Here is a 16,890-nt window from a genome sequence, read left to right as displayed (position 1 = left end):
TTCAGCCTTCCAACTGCCTAGGATATGTGCCTAGCATCCACGGAATAGCTCTGAGCCATAAAGATTGTCCACTTACCCCTAGGACATTTGAATATGTTAAGTTCTAAAAAATGACATGATTCATCATATTTCACTCTCTAGCATCCCTAAGTCTCCCAAAGCATTTCAGGCCTTCCCATGAGCTCCAGAGATCCCCCCTTCCATCTCGCAACCAAAACCCACTGTAACCCCCCCTGGCGATGAGTTTTCTAGTGATCCTAAGTATTTTCTATCTAAGGAGTTGTACTAGTCAATTAAAGGCACATTAGAATGTGCTTTCAACTAAGAAAAGTTTTTTGGACAGTCTATAAGCTCAACCATATCAAGAACTTGAAGATCTAATGGAAAAATCTCTTAAAAACCTTAGACTTAGGTCACAGTATTTAGGGTAAATTAGCTTTTTATTTAGTGCATCTAAAAATGCAATGTTGTTCCCCCATTAAATTTATTCATTAATACAATCTAGGTTTAAAATTTTATGAGGTTTGATTTACAGGATCGAAAGAATGGGACAACATTAGGTTTTAGGGCGTCAATCGTGACCTGTTGTGAATGTACATTTTCTAAGCCATTGATCTTACGATCAACAGCCCTGATCACATCAATCCATGGCTCTATCCACCATAGATCTGTCCCTGTAACCATTAGCTCATCTGGCTCAATCGAGGACCTTCATTTCAAACTGTGGGATCATTCATCCGATGTTTGATCTCTATTGGCTGAGATCAAATTACAGTATGTAATCGCAGCCATCCAATATATTCTTCGTGGATCTGTCGGTTGAGCATACTAACTAATGTGTTTACGTAACTGACCATGCCCCAACGCATGGTTCGCCCAAGGTATGCCACGTGGAGGATGCAGCGCACTACTGTCACTGCTCTAGTTTTAATCAGGAAAACCAGAGTTTGCCAAGTTGCCTGTCCTTGCCTTTTAATTTAAAAATCATACTAAATTAGTTTTAAATCATTTTTAAATCTAAAATTAATTTAAAAATATTCAAAATTAATTTCAAACAAAATATAATTTATAAAATATATTGAAATATTCAAATAATTAATTTCTTTATCTTAAAATTAAAATTATATTAAATTAATAGAACTATTTTAAATAATTTTAAATATTTTAAATTTCTAATATTTAATTAATCCTTTTCTCCATAAACTTTTTTTAAGATTTAATTAAACCTAATTTGTATTTTATTTTAAGTTTTAATTAATTTTAAATCAAGATTACATGTATTTAAGTATTTTGGGTTTAAAAATTTTTTAATTGATTTCATTAATTTTGTTTATAAAATATTGAATATAATTAATATAATATGTTGAAATGTTTAAAATTTTATTTATCCTAATTTATTTAAAATTATTTTATTTAGATTATTTGTATATTTAAAATAATATTGAATGCCTTTAACCATTTAATATTTAATTATTAATTAATTAAATATTAATTAAATTGAATTCAAAATTAAAAAAAAAATATTTATTTTAATTCATACTCTATTTATATCACATTTCAAAAATTATTTTCTCCCTTAGGGGAAATATATTATTTGTTAATAAGGCTTCGGGCATGAAATTAATGATATTACACCAAGAATATCATAGTTAGAAATTAGATCGAACACCATTTTAACCTTTCAAGGTCATATATAGTTTTTTCTTGGATCTGGTTATGATATTCGAGGTTAGATTTGTAATTCTAAATTTCTACCGCATTTTAAAATTTTACTTTGACTTCCTAAAGTTTTATTAATTTTCTAATGGATGTTAGATCTTAGAATTCAAATCCAAAGTCGATTTGAAATTTTCAAAAAAACTAACCCTTTACAAAAACTGCTTTCAAAATTACCAACAAGTTAGCTTAGGTGAATTCAAATTAGTCCCCTTATACAAACATCCACCCAAGGTATACAAGGTACCCTATGACGAAGCAACCCATGGTTGTTAATAAGGATCCTTCTATCAGGTTAGGTAAAGTACCTCCTTTGACTAAGTAGACTAGGGAGCATGATGGCCAGAGATAATAGAACCATAGGATCTTGATCTAGTCCATCATGCATTCTACCACATCTACTTTTAGTGCAAGAAAGAGATATTTCTATTTTAAATATAAAATCCTTCTGAATATCATGCTAATGCTACTATTATATGCCATATATTATCTATCTCTATGTATCTGATTGACGACTAGACTTATTCAAAAGTTTACTCTTTTTACAGGGAGGGGTAATTAATTATAGGGGCTTGTTCCTATAGGGAGCCATAACTCAGATCATAAAGTCCTCACAAAATGAGGGCAAAATCTCTGGGTAGTGTCTTATCTACAAACTCATTTACCTTCTCAAAATTTACTGCATAACTCAATCCATTAAAACTCCCCTATAAGAAAAGCAGCGGGGGAGGCTAGGGCAAAACTTTTGGAGCCCACAGATTTCTGGTGACTTCGCTGGGGATTAATTTCTTTTTCCATCTTTGGTTAGTCATCTCAATGTTAAACTACTAACTATATCAACTTGTATTTAAAATTTTTGAATCTTTCAAAATAAACATTTAATGAATCAAAGCTTTGAATATTCTAAAATAATCTTTCAACAAATTTATATTGTAGGAGTCATGGTTTTGGAGTCACGGCTTGAAGAGAGAGAAGCTCCACAAATTTAGGAAGGATTTGGAAAAAGATTTTGAAGATTTTGGTTCCATTGTTGGAGATGGAAGAAGGTGGCCGGTCATCCATGGATGACTGGAACACCAAAAAAATGTTATCTACGACGAATTCAATCATGTTGGATTCAAGAGGTAGATTCTCCTTCAAACGCATTTCCCCTTTTCGGATTTTCGAAACTCCTCCAGTCATAAGAGCGGGAGATTCGAATGCTGTGCATAAACCTTTGCTGGTTTCAGGCAAAGGAAAAGAAGTAATTTCTTTTTCGAAAGATAAGCCAAAACCCTTGACGGAGATCATTTTGGGAGCTAATGACAAGGAAGCATCTTCATCAAGAGGAAGTTTTGCTGATATCTTGAAGAATGACCTTGATATTAACAAAAGTAAGGATAATATCAAAATTCCTAGTTCTTCTTCAAATTTGGATAATTCTAATGTGTGGGTTAAAAAACCTCACATTAAAATTAATTATAATGAAATTCATGATTATAATGGGGATGCAAATGTTGTCATACTTGACAAGGAAAAGGAAAAATCTAATGCTCAAATTTTGAGCAATTCCTTGGTTGTTAAAATTCTTAGAAAAAACTATCCTTTTTCTAAGTGTTCATTTGAATTAAGGAAACAATGGTCAAAGTTTGGAGGATTTCATATTACATTGCTTGGTCTAGATTGGCTCTTTTGTTCATTTCAATCTCAAGAAGCCAAGGAGGAAGTTATGAATGGTGGTCCGTGGCTTGCAGGAGGATTTGTGGTAGGTTTAGACTATTGGTCTCCTACCTTCTCTCCTAATTCTTTGGATGGGATCTCATCTCCAATTTGGGTTCGTCTTCCTCATTTGCCATTACATTGTTGGGATGAATCCAATATCACTAGAATTTTTTCTTGAATTGGCACTACATTACTATTGGATGGTAACATGTTTAGATGGGGGAGAAGGGAGTTTGCTAGAGCTTGCATTCGAGTTAATTTGAATTCTAAGCTCCTCTATGGAATTTGGGTGGAAGGACTTTATGGTAGATTTTTTCAAAAGTTTGAGTATGAAAATCTATCATCTTTTTTGCTTCAAATGTGGTAAAATTGGACATATTCATTCTATGTGTCCTAATTCAACACATAATCAAGATCCTCTTGTAAATAAGTTCCATTTCAGTTCGTCTCAAACTGAGAATAATTCTTATGGGCCTTGGATGCATGTGAAGTTCAAAAACAAAAGGAGGATTATTCCAGGAAAAAAGGTTTTTAAAATTGTTTCAGCATTGGAGAAACCAGTTGATATTTGTGTTAATGCTGCCATGGATGATGCTGAAGAAAACGGGTTTACTAGTCCAAAAGTTCATGCTGTTCATTTGACTATTCGGGACAATGTTGAAATCAAGGAAAGTGCTAAAATTATAGTTAGACAAGGAGCTAATTCTTCCACTATTGATCCAGTTTTTGTAGGAAAAATTCAAAATCAAATCCTTATTATTACGAAGAAGGTTAAGAAAAGTTATAAGTCTCCTGATATAATTATGGAATTATCTCAGGAAGTTCAGAATTCAAATTATGAATTCCCTATTCTTTTGGCTGATCCCGTGGAAAAGAACTAAAATATTCATTTTTTAGAAAATGTTATTTTGGAACTAATGGAGCAGATATTAATATCAGCAAAATTTTGAATTCAAATCCTGAATTCAAAATCCCTGAAATAGTGGAAGATATTAAGGGAGGAGGTTGCAAAGCTTTACATGGAACTAACAAACCAACATTTGAATTCAATAATTCAGATCCTCAGGAGGAAGTAATGGCGGCTGCTTCCAGCATCAATGCTGATTTTATTTCAGCTTCTAAACCTGAAATAAAAAAGAGTATTGGATTATTTAGAGAATCTTCTCCATTGTCGGCTGTGAGTTTGAATTTTAAGAAAACTTTTATTAAAAAAGTTGTCAAGGAAAGAAAGACTCCGGGATCTAAGCACATATTGTTCAAGGAACTTCAAGCATTAAGACCGGTGAAAGATCTACCTAGAAGGAAGATGGCTGAACTGAAAGTGAAGAACGGTATAAGGGGTTCTTCTTCCCTTTTATCTCAATAATATGAATGATGGTTATCCCGTTAACAACATCAAAGTGGATAGATACTTGAAGTTGAAGCATATTAACAAAAGGTTTGGAGTAATGATATCACTGATTTCTGGACTTGGGATTTGGAAAAAGCTTATGGAATATCCTTCAATGATATTCTTAAGTGATTTTTGGAATTATTTGTTAAAGATTACTTTCCTTTTTAGCTTTTGTTTCTTCTTTTTTCTATAAGTTTGTCATTTTAAACTTCTTCTAATTAATTATGGGATCTTTACTAAGTCTTATTCTCTAACTGGATGGGTACTCTAGATACTTATCAACCCTCGGGTTGTTTATTTCTTTGGTATCCCTTGCATCTCAACATTTCAAAATAGGAAGTAGTGGGTTTCATATCATTTCTAATAAGTTTAAATTATCAAATTTTTGTTCAATAAGGTCCCTTTTTCATGTTGAAAAAGGAACCATTAGTTTCTTTTTCTTAGCTTGTATTGGGATGTCCTTTCTTTTTTAATTAATGCAATTTTGCATTTTCTAAAAAAAAAACAAATTTATATTGTATTTAGCAGTATTTTTAAATTTATTTTAATTCTTGCTTAAGTTGATTATTTTTCTCTATTTTTGTTTTAATGTTTTATACATGTCTTTACATTTTCAAAGAGTGGGGTGATATATCATATGATGATTACTAACCCTTACCTTTCATTTATGCAGATGGATCTACAAAACACTGCATTTACCATTCAATAAGGATGCGAGACTAGCATCTAACTAACAAACCTTGTGATCACTACTTGCAACATCGGGGTTACCATCTCGTGTGGTAGTCTTGACTTTCCTGTAGGTATTATAAGAATTGCCGCCATCCCTGTGACTAGTGTGAATACAGAAAGACTTGTGAGGAGACTCCATCCTTCTAATGCTCCTATCCATTGTGCTTATCTGCGAGTGCAGCAACCCATTACTGAAGTTGTTACACACCGGACACATCTGCTAGTGTCATGGACCACTGCTACTACTAAAAATCCTTGCAAGAGAATTTTTTGTGTTCGAATAGCTTTCACAGCAAGAGGCCTCAACCCCCAAAAAAACTGTGATAGGTAGTAGGATTTCAGTGGTGATTTTAAACACCATAACTCTATCATTTAGGTTATTTGCACCCAAGAAGAGTGATTTTGAGGGCTCCTCATCTAGAGGAATGCTTATAAGAAAGCAGAGGAGAAAGAAAAATACTGAACATTGAGCTTAGTAATAATTCTCAACCCATCCATCTATCTTTCCATCTTAACAGTCAGTTGATATTATTCCCATCTGGAATAGATTTATGGGACGAAAATAGGTTAAAAAAATAGCTACACTAGTGAGCTAAAGAAATCATTTTGAGACCAACACCTTGAAGTCCCAGTTGCTTAGAAGAAGAAGAAGCTTGAAACTCTCTCAGCCCAAGTCTATAGTGTCTTCAAGACTATAAAAGACAGAGGACTAAGTTGGAGAAAATATCAATGACCATTGATGGTCGATACTAGAAAGACTCCTTCAAGAGAATGCTTATCTATTATGATGGAGAGAAAAGAAAGAAAATATGTCACACATGGTGAGCATCAATGCGTGACCCTTGAACCACGGGTTCAAGGATCTACCACCGAAAGGTCTCGGTAGAAAAGAAAAGAAATATGGAGGCAAAAGCCTAACTAAGAAGAAGGAAGTAAAAGAGAACTAAATCTGGGTGTGACATCTCGTGCAGCTACCTAATGATCTTCCCCCAATAACAAATAACATTAGAAATAGGTCCCAATGAAAACAAATGATGGTGGCCCTCCTGATGGTCGACTCTTTGGAGAATCCTCCAGGGGATCCTATCACTCACTGTAGCAAAATATTTTTGCATTTTTATATCTCTTCTATTACACTGCCTACTAACATTTCAGGTCCACAAGGTAAGTTGCAAATCAAGAAAGCTCAAGATTAGGTGGATTACGACTGAGTCAGTCTATAAGTATTATTCCTATGTTTTGAAATTTTCTTAAGTCAAATGTAATAGTGTGGATCCTGATGCTAATTCATCTTACACACACACTTAAGGGGAGAAATTATGTAGGCCTAAGAGTTTTCCTTTTTTTTATTACATCATACGGTATGATCCATACGTCATCCTAGACGTTCTATTAAAAACAGAAATCCTAATTAAGTCATCTATATTAAGATTGCTGAATTATGAAAATTGTCATAGATGATATTAACATCGTCTTGGATGATAGGCTTAAATAAAAAAGAATCAACCACCAAACTATTTTAGGTATGATATTATTTTTAGAAATCATATAAGATGATCCCATATCATCAAGGATGATTCATTACAATTATGCCTAAATGCTTCAGGTGATTAAGAAAAATAATTAAGGTTTGATTGATCGATCATATCATCTTGGATGAACGCAAGATCTTATTAGATAGTCAATTAGAAAAATATTTGTCTTATTTTGGATCACTTGGATGACCAGAACAATATGTTGGATGATCAGTTGAACTTCTCCATCATCCGGGTGTATGGCCTAGATGACCAAAAAAATGTTATGGATGATAATCCCTAGTTTTGAACAAATCATATGAGACGATTCATGAATAATCCTTGAGGATAAGTTATATTTCTACATCATCCAATATATATCTTCTTGGCGACTAAAATAATGTGCTAGATTATATGTATGGTTTTGAACTAATCATACAGGATGATGTCCACATCATCCTAGACAATCATAGCAAAGAAGGGTCTTCATCGTCTATCCCTTCCAGACCATCATGGCTAAAAGGGCTAAAAATACACTAATCATACAGGATCATCCTGGATGATCTTTAATGATATGTTACACATTAGGGTAAATTTTAATGCATTCTATATAAGATCTCTTATTCATTCAAGGTGATATGTTTTGCTACTATTCTGATCTAAGAGAGCTAAGAAAATGAGAGGGTGAGCTTAGGAGATAGAGAGAGAGAGAGAGGATCTTGTGAGGAGTTTATAAAGGTTGCTCTAAGAAAGGATTTGAGTCATCTTCTCTAGTCATCATCCCTAGTTCCTTGTTGGCTTTATGGAGATCTTCTTTAGTAATCGATTAAGGCTCTCATCCAGCTTCAGGAGGAAGTGAAAGGAGTTTGGATTCTCTACAAGCTTCTGGAGGAAGCAAAAGTAGACGAGGTCTCTGCCTCACCAGAATTGGTGGAAAGGAGTTTATAAAGGCTTCTCCACCTTTCTGTGGGAGAAAAAGGAGAGTTAATAATTATTTAGTGATATACCCAGAGGGGAGTCTCTAGTCAGTGGATGTAGGTCAAGTTGTTCGTACCACTATAAAATCTAATATGTTATTTCTTATTACTTTGTATTTTAATTTTTGCACTTTACTTTCTTGTGGGTGAACATATGGTTTAATGTTTTAAAATATTACAAAAACATCATGCTTTTTTGTTTAGGGGTTTTTAAATCTATCAATTCACCCCCCCCCCCACATAGTTAGCCTCGGGCTAGTTCATAAGGGCTTAACATTCCAAATGAATTTTCAAATGGTATTAGAGCGGGATTCATAAAATCAAGTTTCAGACAACTTTTGAATTTTGATCGCTGGCAACTTTGGTAACAAAAATACTGCAAAAGGGTAATCCATTACCCGACCAATTTTGTTTGATAATATATCTTTTAATTTCTCGAAAACTCATATGTCCACATTTTTATAATCTATATAGATTAATGTATGTATATGCTTATTAAAGAAGGTTATTATGCACCATCATGTGAAGTTAATGGCATCAAAACTGAACTTCCTTTTATTGAATGGACTCTTAATGATAGGGATTTAGCTTAACTTAATAAAAAATATTTAAAGTGTTTCTTCTTTATACTTTAATCTAAAGATTACATGCATGTTTCAACTTATACAACAGGTAAAGAAATTTGGGATAAATTATATATCACTTATGAATGCACAACTGAAGTTAAGAAATCTATATTGAATATCTTTCTTCATAACTAAGAACTTTTTTGCATGAAACCTAGTGAGTTATAATCTAAAATATATACTAGGTTTACCCAAATTGTCACCTCCCTACATGCCTTAGGAAGAGAACTCACTAACTATGACAAAGTTAACAAAACGGGGGTGATTGTTGCAAATCTGTTTCCATTAAATTGCCTTAAACTGCTTAGATTTCTTTTTGGTTTGCCATCATAAAAAAGGAAGAGATTGTTGCAAATCTGATTTTATGAATTAGAATTATGATGATAGCAAACATTCATGTTTTTTTACTACTACCTTGCTTACTAATATTTCAGGTCCACAAGATCGAATGCAATTTAAGCCAGACCAAGATTGGGTAGATCAGGTCTGAGTCAGTTTGTAATTTTTTCCCTTTCTTGAGTCTATTATAAATGACGTGGTTCTTGATGCTAAGTAACCTTACACACACACACATGGGGTAAATTGTCTGTGTGATTAATTAGAGTTCCCTATTTTGATCACATCATCTGGGATGATCCATACATCATCCTGGATGATCTGTTGAAAATATAAACCCAAATTAGGGCATCCTGGTTAAGGAAACCATAATTAAGCACATCATCCTGGATGATATTCATATCGGCCGGGATGATAGGCTCAAATCAGAAAGAATCAACTACCAGATTTCATCTTTATTTTTTAATCATCGTCCAGGACATCAGCCTGGATGATGTCGTTCAATTATGCCTAAATTAATTAAGAGATTAAGAAAAGAAATTAAGGTTTGATTCAGTCGATCATATCATCTTGGATGATCGCAGGATAGGCCAGGACAATCAGTTCAAAAACCTTGGTTGCTCCTGGATGATTAAACATCAGATAGCTTCTATTCAAGGTGATGTTTTGGATGATTTACACAAATTTGAACTAATCGTCCAGGACATTCGTGTGATCGGCATGTACGATCAAACTATTTTTTCATCATCTAGACATTCATTCAGTGATATTGTCTAGATGATATTCTTCGATTTGTACTAATCGTACAAGATGATATATTATCGGCCTAGATGATATGAACAAAAACCTTCTAATCATCCCAAACCGTTTGGACTCTTTGAGCTAAATTTACGCTGATCGTCCGATAAAGTTGATTTGTTTAAATAAAGAGCTATTCTGAAGCACTTCTATTTAAGACGACTTGCTCTACCCAAGAAACTACCTTTTGCTGTTGTCTTGACCTGAGAGAGCCTAAAGAAGAGGGAGAGATAAGTTCTTGTGAGGGGGAGTTTATGAGGGGTTTCACAAGGGTTGCTACAAGCAAGGATCCAAGTCTTATTCTCTAATTATCGTCCCCTATTCTTGGAGGTTCAAGAGAAGTTCACGTCAGCAATCGATCAAAGTTCTCTTCCTGCTTCAGGAGGAAGCAAAAGATCATCTCCGCATTTAATTTTTGCACGTTGAACTTCTTTGTGGTGAATTTTGATTTGATTAAGTTTTTTTTTAATCGTGAATGATTTTTTAATATACTAATTCCCCCCCCCCCCCCTCTTGGTTAGCTTGGGCTAATTTATAAGGGCTTAACATCCCTAACGAACTTTCATAAACAAGTTTACGAGATGATAGGATCAAATCAGAAAGAATCAACTACCAGAACTATTTAGGCATCTTTATTTTTTAATCATCGTCCAGGACATCGGCCTGTATGATGTCGTTCAATTATGCCTAAATTAATCAAGAGATTAAGAAAAGAAATTATGGTTTGATTCAGTCGATCATATCATCCTGGATGATCGCAGGATAGGCCAGGACAATCAGTTCAAAAACCTTGGTTGCTCCTGGATGATTAAACATCGGATAGCTTCTATCCAAGGTGATGTTTTGGATGATTTACACAAATTTGAACTAATCATCCAGGACAATCGTGTGATCGGCATGTACGATCAAACTATTTTTTCATCATCTAGACATCCATTCAGTGATATTGTCTGGATGATATTCTTCGATTTGTACTAATCGTATAAGATGATATATTATTGGCCTAGATGATATGAACAAAAACCTTCTAATCATCCCAAACCATTTGGACTCATTGAGCTAAATTTATGCTGATCGTCTGATAAAGTTGATTTGTTTAAATAAAGAGCTATTCTGATCACTTCTATTTAAGACCACTTGCTCTACCCAAGAAACTACCTTTTGTTGTTGTCTTGACCTGAGAGAGCCTAAAGAAGAGGGAGAAAGAAGATCTTGTGAGGGGGAGTTTATGAGGGGTTTCACAAGGGTTACTCCAAGCAAGGATCCAAGTCTTATTCTCTAATTATCGTCCCCTATTCTTGGAGGTTCAAGAGAGGTTCACGTCAGCAATCGATCAAAGTTCTCTTCCTGCTTCAGGAGGAAGCAAAATATCTTATCCGCATTTAATTTTTGCACGTTGAATTTCTTTGTGGTGAATTTTGATTTGATTAAGTTTTTTTTAATCGTGAATGATTTTTAAAATACTAATTCATCACCCCCCCCCCCCCCTTGGTTAGCTTGGGCTAATTTATAAGGGCTTACTATCCCTAACGAACTTTCATAAACAAGTTTGGGTTCTCCTCTTGTATATGCATATTTGATCTATATGCATATTTGTTATGCTTCATTTTATGTATCATTGGTCTCCACACTAGATATGATTTAGTATAAATAGTGCAAGTGTGAGATATATGGCAAATCATTCCAAAAGAAAAAAAAAATAACTCTAGGAAAAAGATTTTTCAATCTACGTGAGTAAGACTATCTGTTCTTAGGTTTCCAAATTTTTTGTTTCTTATCACAATTGAAAATTATTTAGGTGTGGGGGGAATCCTATTTTCCATAGTTCTTTTATTTGATCTTTAAAAAATGAGTTTGCACTTTCTAACACAGCATTGTCAACTTTCAAATAATGCTCTATATTATCGGATGCATCCATAAATTTTTTAAAATCTTTTTTAAGTTCAGTGTGGGATGATTTTAATAGTTCATACTATTTATTTAATTCATCTAAGTCATCCAATAATTTCATGTGATTGCTATCAATCAGTGTGTGATCTTTCATAAGGATTCCAAGCTCTTTTTATAACTATAATTAATCTCAGATCAACCTAACAAGCATCTTTTTAAGTTTTCTATATGCAATGTGTATTTTTTTAGAAACATCAAATAACTCTTCATTGGTTAATTCACATACCTCTTATTGAACTAACTAATAAACTTGTTGGTCAATAAGCACAAATTTGTGACTTCCTCCTCTACTTTTTCTTAAAAATTTGAGGTTGAGTCTACAAAAAATGCTCTTTGCAATCTCTTCTTCTCCTTCCTCGCATTTATTTGCTCTTCAACCTTCTCCTTACCAGGATTGAATTTTATATTTGGGCATTTGAATTTGATGTGTCCATACTACCTGCATTCATAGCAAATAACATCGTTAGAAGCCTTAGCATTTTCTATTGAACTTATCTTTATTCCAATACTGATGTCTCCTTTGCTTCCTTTTTAGAATACTCCTGAATTACCTTATCATCATGGCAATGTTATCTTCATCCTTAGGATGAGACTGAATACTCTTTGAGTCATCCACATTCAACTTTATGTTCTTCTCCTTTTGTATATCACCTGCATCAATATGTCTTTGAGTCACTCCTTGCTCGTTTATAATTAGTGATCCAAGAAGTTTATTAATACAATAAATATTTAAATCTTTGGACTCTATAATAGAAGTAATTTTTGCATCAAAATCAGAAGAAAAATAATGAAGTATTTTTTTTACTTTATCAGCATTTGTTAGTTCACTACTTAAAGCATGCAAGGATGTAGCTATTTTCATGAAACGTGTATACATGTCAGTGATTAATTCATTTGGTTTTATGCAAAAAAAGTTTCTAATCATGTAGCAAAATGTTTAATCTTAGTTATTTCACTTCGTTAGTCCCTTCATATATGATACAAAGTCTATCCAAAATTTCTTTTTCACTTTTATACATAGAGACACGCATATACTCTTCAGATTTAAGTGCATAAAAAAATTGTTTAAATATTTTGCATTTAATATAGTTAAGTCTTTTTCTTCTACAGTCCAGTCAACAAACGGTGTTTCAATTCTAATGCCATCTATAAGTCTTGTTGGCCTAGTATATCCTTCTTGTACTAAAATCCATATGCAATAGTCAAGCGACTGAAGAAAAGTAGGCATACATATTTTCTAAAAATCAATGGGATGTTATCAAACAATGGAGGTCTAATGATTGAATACCCTTTAGGTGTGTTAGGGTTTTCAAAAGTAGTCATAATCATTTTCGAAAAGTTATCTAAACCTTAATTTTCAAAATATGCTTTGATACCACTTAAAAGTTGGTATAGGTTGTTAGACCAAAAGTTATTGTCCAAAGATTAACTAAGAGCGAAGAGTGAATTGATAAATAAAAAAAATCTCTTAGAAATATTATAAAAAAATCATTCTTATAATTTTTGAACAAAGAAAATTTTCTCAAATAAAAAAACTTTTCAACAAACAAAATAAAAAGGTGCCGAAAAATAATATTATGATAAAATAAAAAATCACAAAAATTTATAGTGGTTCGGCCCAACTAAACCTATGTCCGTTCCCTGAATACTCCCTCTTCAGGTATTACACTATTACCAAAGTGACTCTCCTTTGGCTCTCATATCAAGGTGGAGAAGCCTTTCAAATTACCCTCACTTTCAAAAATCTCCAGTGCGATGGAGTACCGTTGTCCTTTCACAACCTTTAAGTGTCGGCAGAGTACCATCATCCTTTCACACTCTCTAAGTATCGCCAAAGAAATGAATCTTCTTCAAAGATCTTATCTCGACAGTCTTCAAAGAAATAAGGAAGAGATTTTCCACACTTATAAAGACATTCTCACCTTTGAGCAACCTTATGAACCCTTCACACTCTCCACTTGTAAGTACTCTCTCTCAAACACTCCCCCAAATCATTCTCAGACTAACTATCAAAGAAAACATGAAGAAGGATTCATCCATAGTCAGTTTAATGGACAATATATATGAAAGGCATAAAGAATCATCAAGAAAATTAAAATTTTCAATTTTGACCATTCACGACTGTACAGTACGATCGATGATCATACATACAAATAGTTCAAAATTTGCTCATACGATCTAGTATGAACAAATTTTGTACTCTTATTTACCTATGTATAAACTCACATCGTACATTATGATCAATAAAAAATTAAATAAATTCTTCTGATATGATTCAGTACAAAATGATTTCGTACTTTGAATATTGTACTATACAAAATCCATATCATGCAGTACTATCTATTTTAATCAAACTATGTTTCATTTGGTATGAAAAAGGACTCAACAATTTAGTACTCTGGAAGTCATCTATATAATCCTAAGATTGTAAAGTTTGAATAGTTCAAAAAATTTATCTGTTCATATGGATGAAAAGATATGCAACTATTTAATACTTTGGACGTCATCTGTTGAACCTAAGATTGTATAACATGAATAATTTAAAAAAAAAATCAAAAGTTCATTGGGATGAACTAGTATGTATCTATTTCATACTCTAAAAGTCATTAGTATGAACGTAAATTCATACAGTAGGAATAAGACATAGAAATTTTTCTTACCATGGTTCGATTAACTGCTTTCTGGAATAAAACTCAACCCAAATCATCCCATATGATCTAAATTTATACAGTACAATTAGTTTTAAAAATTTATAATTTTTTACACTCTCTATGTGTGTGTTTGCATGATTACCCAATTATAAACATACTCTCTCATACTCAAAAAATTATAAAGAGTACAAACTTCAAAAATAGTAAATCCTAATCTAATCTGACTTGATGTCTTCAGCAGTCTGGAGTATGATTTCTCTAAAATGTTTGCAAATCTAAACAATAAAAGAAATATTTCCAATATACATTAGGAGAAATAGTAGTCCTTGGGCGGATCCCACGTTAGCCCCAAGACGTTGGTCTCTCACTAGAAAAGTAAATGCTTGAGCTCGAGAATCTTCTAACCCAGTGGGTCCATAAAACTCATTAGGATAAGAGCTATGATTGAACCAGATGAAACAACAGGAGATGAAACCAAAAATAGATAAAGCACCTAAACTATACGACAAGCCTCTCCAGACCATACAAAAGCGTGGCAAGCCCATGCAAAATTTTTGGTTAAGATATGCCAAATTCCACCAAGTGTATAAATGGAACCTAACTAAACATATCCTCTAATTATATCTTCTAAATCATCCACACTAACAATCCATCCTTCTCCCCCAAAAGGAGATTTTAGTAAATAACCAAAGATCACGCTTGGGCTAAGGGTCAAGTTGGTAATTTTTCTTACATCTCCCCCTCCAGGTGCCCAGGTATCATATACGCCTCCAAAATACAGAGCCTTGAGTACTAGAAGAAAAGCACCTATACCTAATAAAATTAAGTGAATACCCAAAATTGTAGTCATTTTTTCTTTGTTATTCTCAATTAGGCGGTCTGTGGACTTTTGTTGCTCTCCATGGTGCTTTCGGTCTAATAGGTTTCATGTTACGTCAATTCGAACTTGCTCGTTCTGTTCAATTGCGACCTTATAATGCAATTGCATTTTCTGCTCCAATTGCTGTTTTTGTTTCTGTATTCCTTATTTATCCATTTGGTCAATCTGGTTGGTTCTTTGCACCCAATTTTGGTGTAGCAACTATATTTCAATTCATTGTTTTATTCCATGGGTTCCATAATTGGACGTTAAACCAATTTCATATGATGGGAGTTGCTTAAGTCATTGGCACTACTCTACTATGTGTTATTCATGGTGCCACCGTAGAAAATACCTTATTCAAAGATGGTGATGGTGCAAATACATTCCGTGCTTTTAACCCAACTCAAGCTGAAGAGACTTATTCAATGGTCACTGCTAACCGTTTTTGGTCCCAAATCTTTGGGGTTGCTTTTTCCAATAAATGTTGATTACATTTCCTTATGTTATTTGTGTCTGTAACAGGTTTATGGATGAGTGTTATTGGGTTAGTCATTCTGGCTCTGAAGCTACGTGCCTATGAATACAATAATATTTTGAAATCATCAAAAACATATATGACATGAAAACATAATTATGAAAACTAAGTTGCAAAACATCAAAATATGAAGTACTTCAGTGATGGTGTAGAATTTAGGATATCTGGTGATATCCATCCCTTTGTAGTCCATGAAGTAACTATTTATTAAGATGTCAAAAACTTCATTCGAAATAAGCTGAAACTCTAGAGCTCTCTTGAGGCCCATGCATTGGATCCCAAGATTATAAAGTAACATAAATAACAAAACAAGAAGCAGGTGGGGAGAAAGAAGAAAACACAGACACATACCAAAGTACTGACCATTCATAAAGAAAGGAAATGCATACCTCATTTAGGGAGTGACATAGATAAGGACGATGTCACCCCTATAAAATTCCAATGTAGGCAGGTTAAATATTTAAATAATTATTATGACAATGACTCTATCTGCATAAACACGATGTATGACCTATTCTCCATAAGAGTAGAAAGCCTATCAATGTCAGATAGAGTACTCATAGTCACCCATACTCTCCTACAACACTTTAAAGAAATCATTCCATGAGAGGTGCATAAGGTTAATGAGCTCAGGATATTCTATGTACCTCCCCTAAGAATAAAGGGTGGGGCAGTGAGTCTATTTTATTCAATCAAAAAACTCAAAGAAGTAGTAAATTGTGACTAATTTTGTATACTCGTCTATTTCAAGGAATTAATACTATGAGGTTTTCAAGATATAATACCAAAAACATCCAAAAAATTATACGGACAAGCAGTAAAACATGTTCCTCTAAGAATCAAGTACATTTTTGCTTGAGTCTTTGGTATCAAAAAAATCTTCACTTATTAAAGAAGAAGGATATTTTTTTGCAAAAAAAAAGGTCTAGGATTTATCTTATGGATGTACCCCAAATAGAGGTTTTTCAAGCAATTATATGTGGTAAAATCAAATCTGATAATAATGGTTATGAGGTGATGTACGAAGTTCTCACTTATGAGGATCAGCTTGTAGAAGCCAAACTTGCACCTGAAGAGCTTGGAGATGGTGGATAGGTGG

At 33.4% G+C, this 16,890-nt stretch overlaps 1 protein-coding gene across 1 annotated transcript; it reads left to right on the top strand.

The window, feature by feature from the left end:
• Positions 1–4,492: 4,492 nt before the first annotated feature.
• Positions 4,493–15,843, top strand: LOC114579029 (photosystem II D2 protein-like; the record flags this gene model as incomplete). Its single annotated transcript, XM_028692705.1, is given in 4 exon segments — positions 4,493–4,748; positions 5,614–5,738; positions 6,698–6,706; positions 15,241–15,843. Coding segments are annotated over 4 exon segments (993 nt in total), but the record flags the coding sequence as incomplete, so codon positions are not given.
• Positions 15,844–16,890: the final 1,047 nt, after the last annotated feature.

The sequence above is a fragment of the Dendrobium catenatum genome, unplaced genomic scaffold (genome assembly GCF_001605985.2).
Source record: "Dendrobium catenatum unplaced genomic scaffold, ASM160598v2 fragScaff_scaffold_12, whole genome shotgun sequence".
NCBI lineage: Eukaryota > Viridiplantae > Streptophyta > Magnoliopsida > Asparagales > Orchidaceae > Dendrobium > Dendrobium catenatum.
Note: the sequence above shows the minus strand (reverse complement) of the source record. Positions and strands in the feature narration are given on the sequence as shown.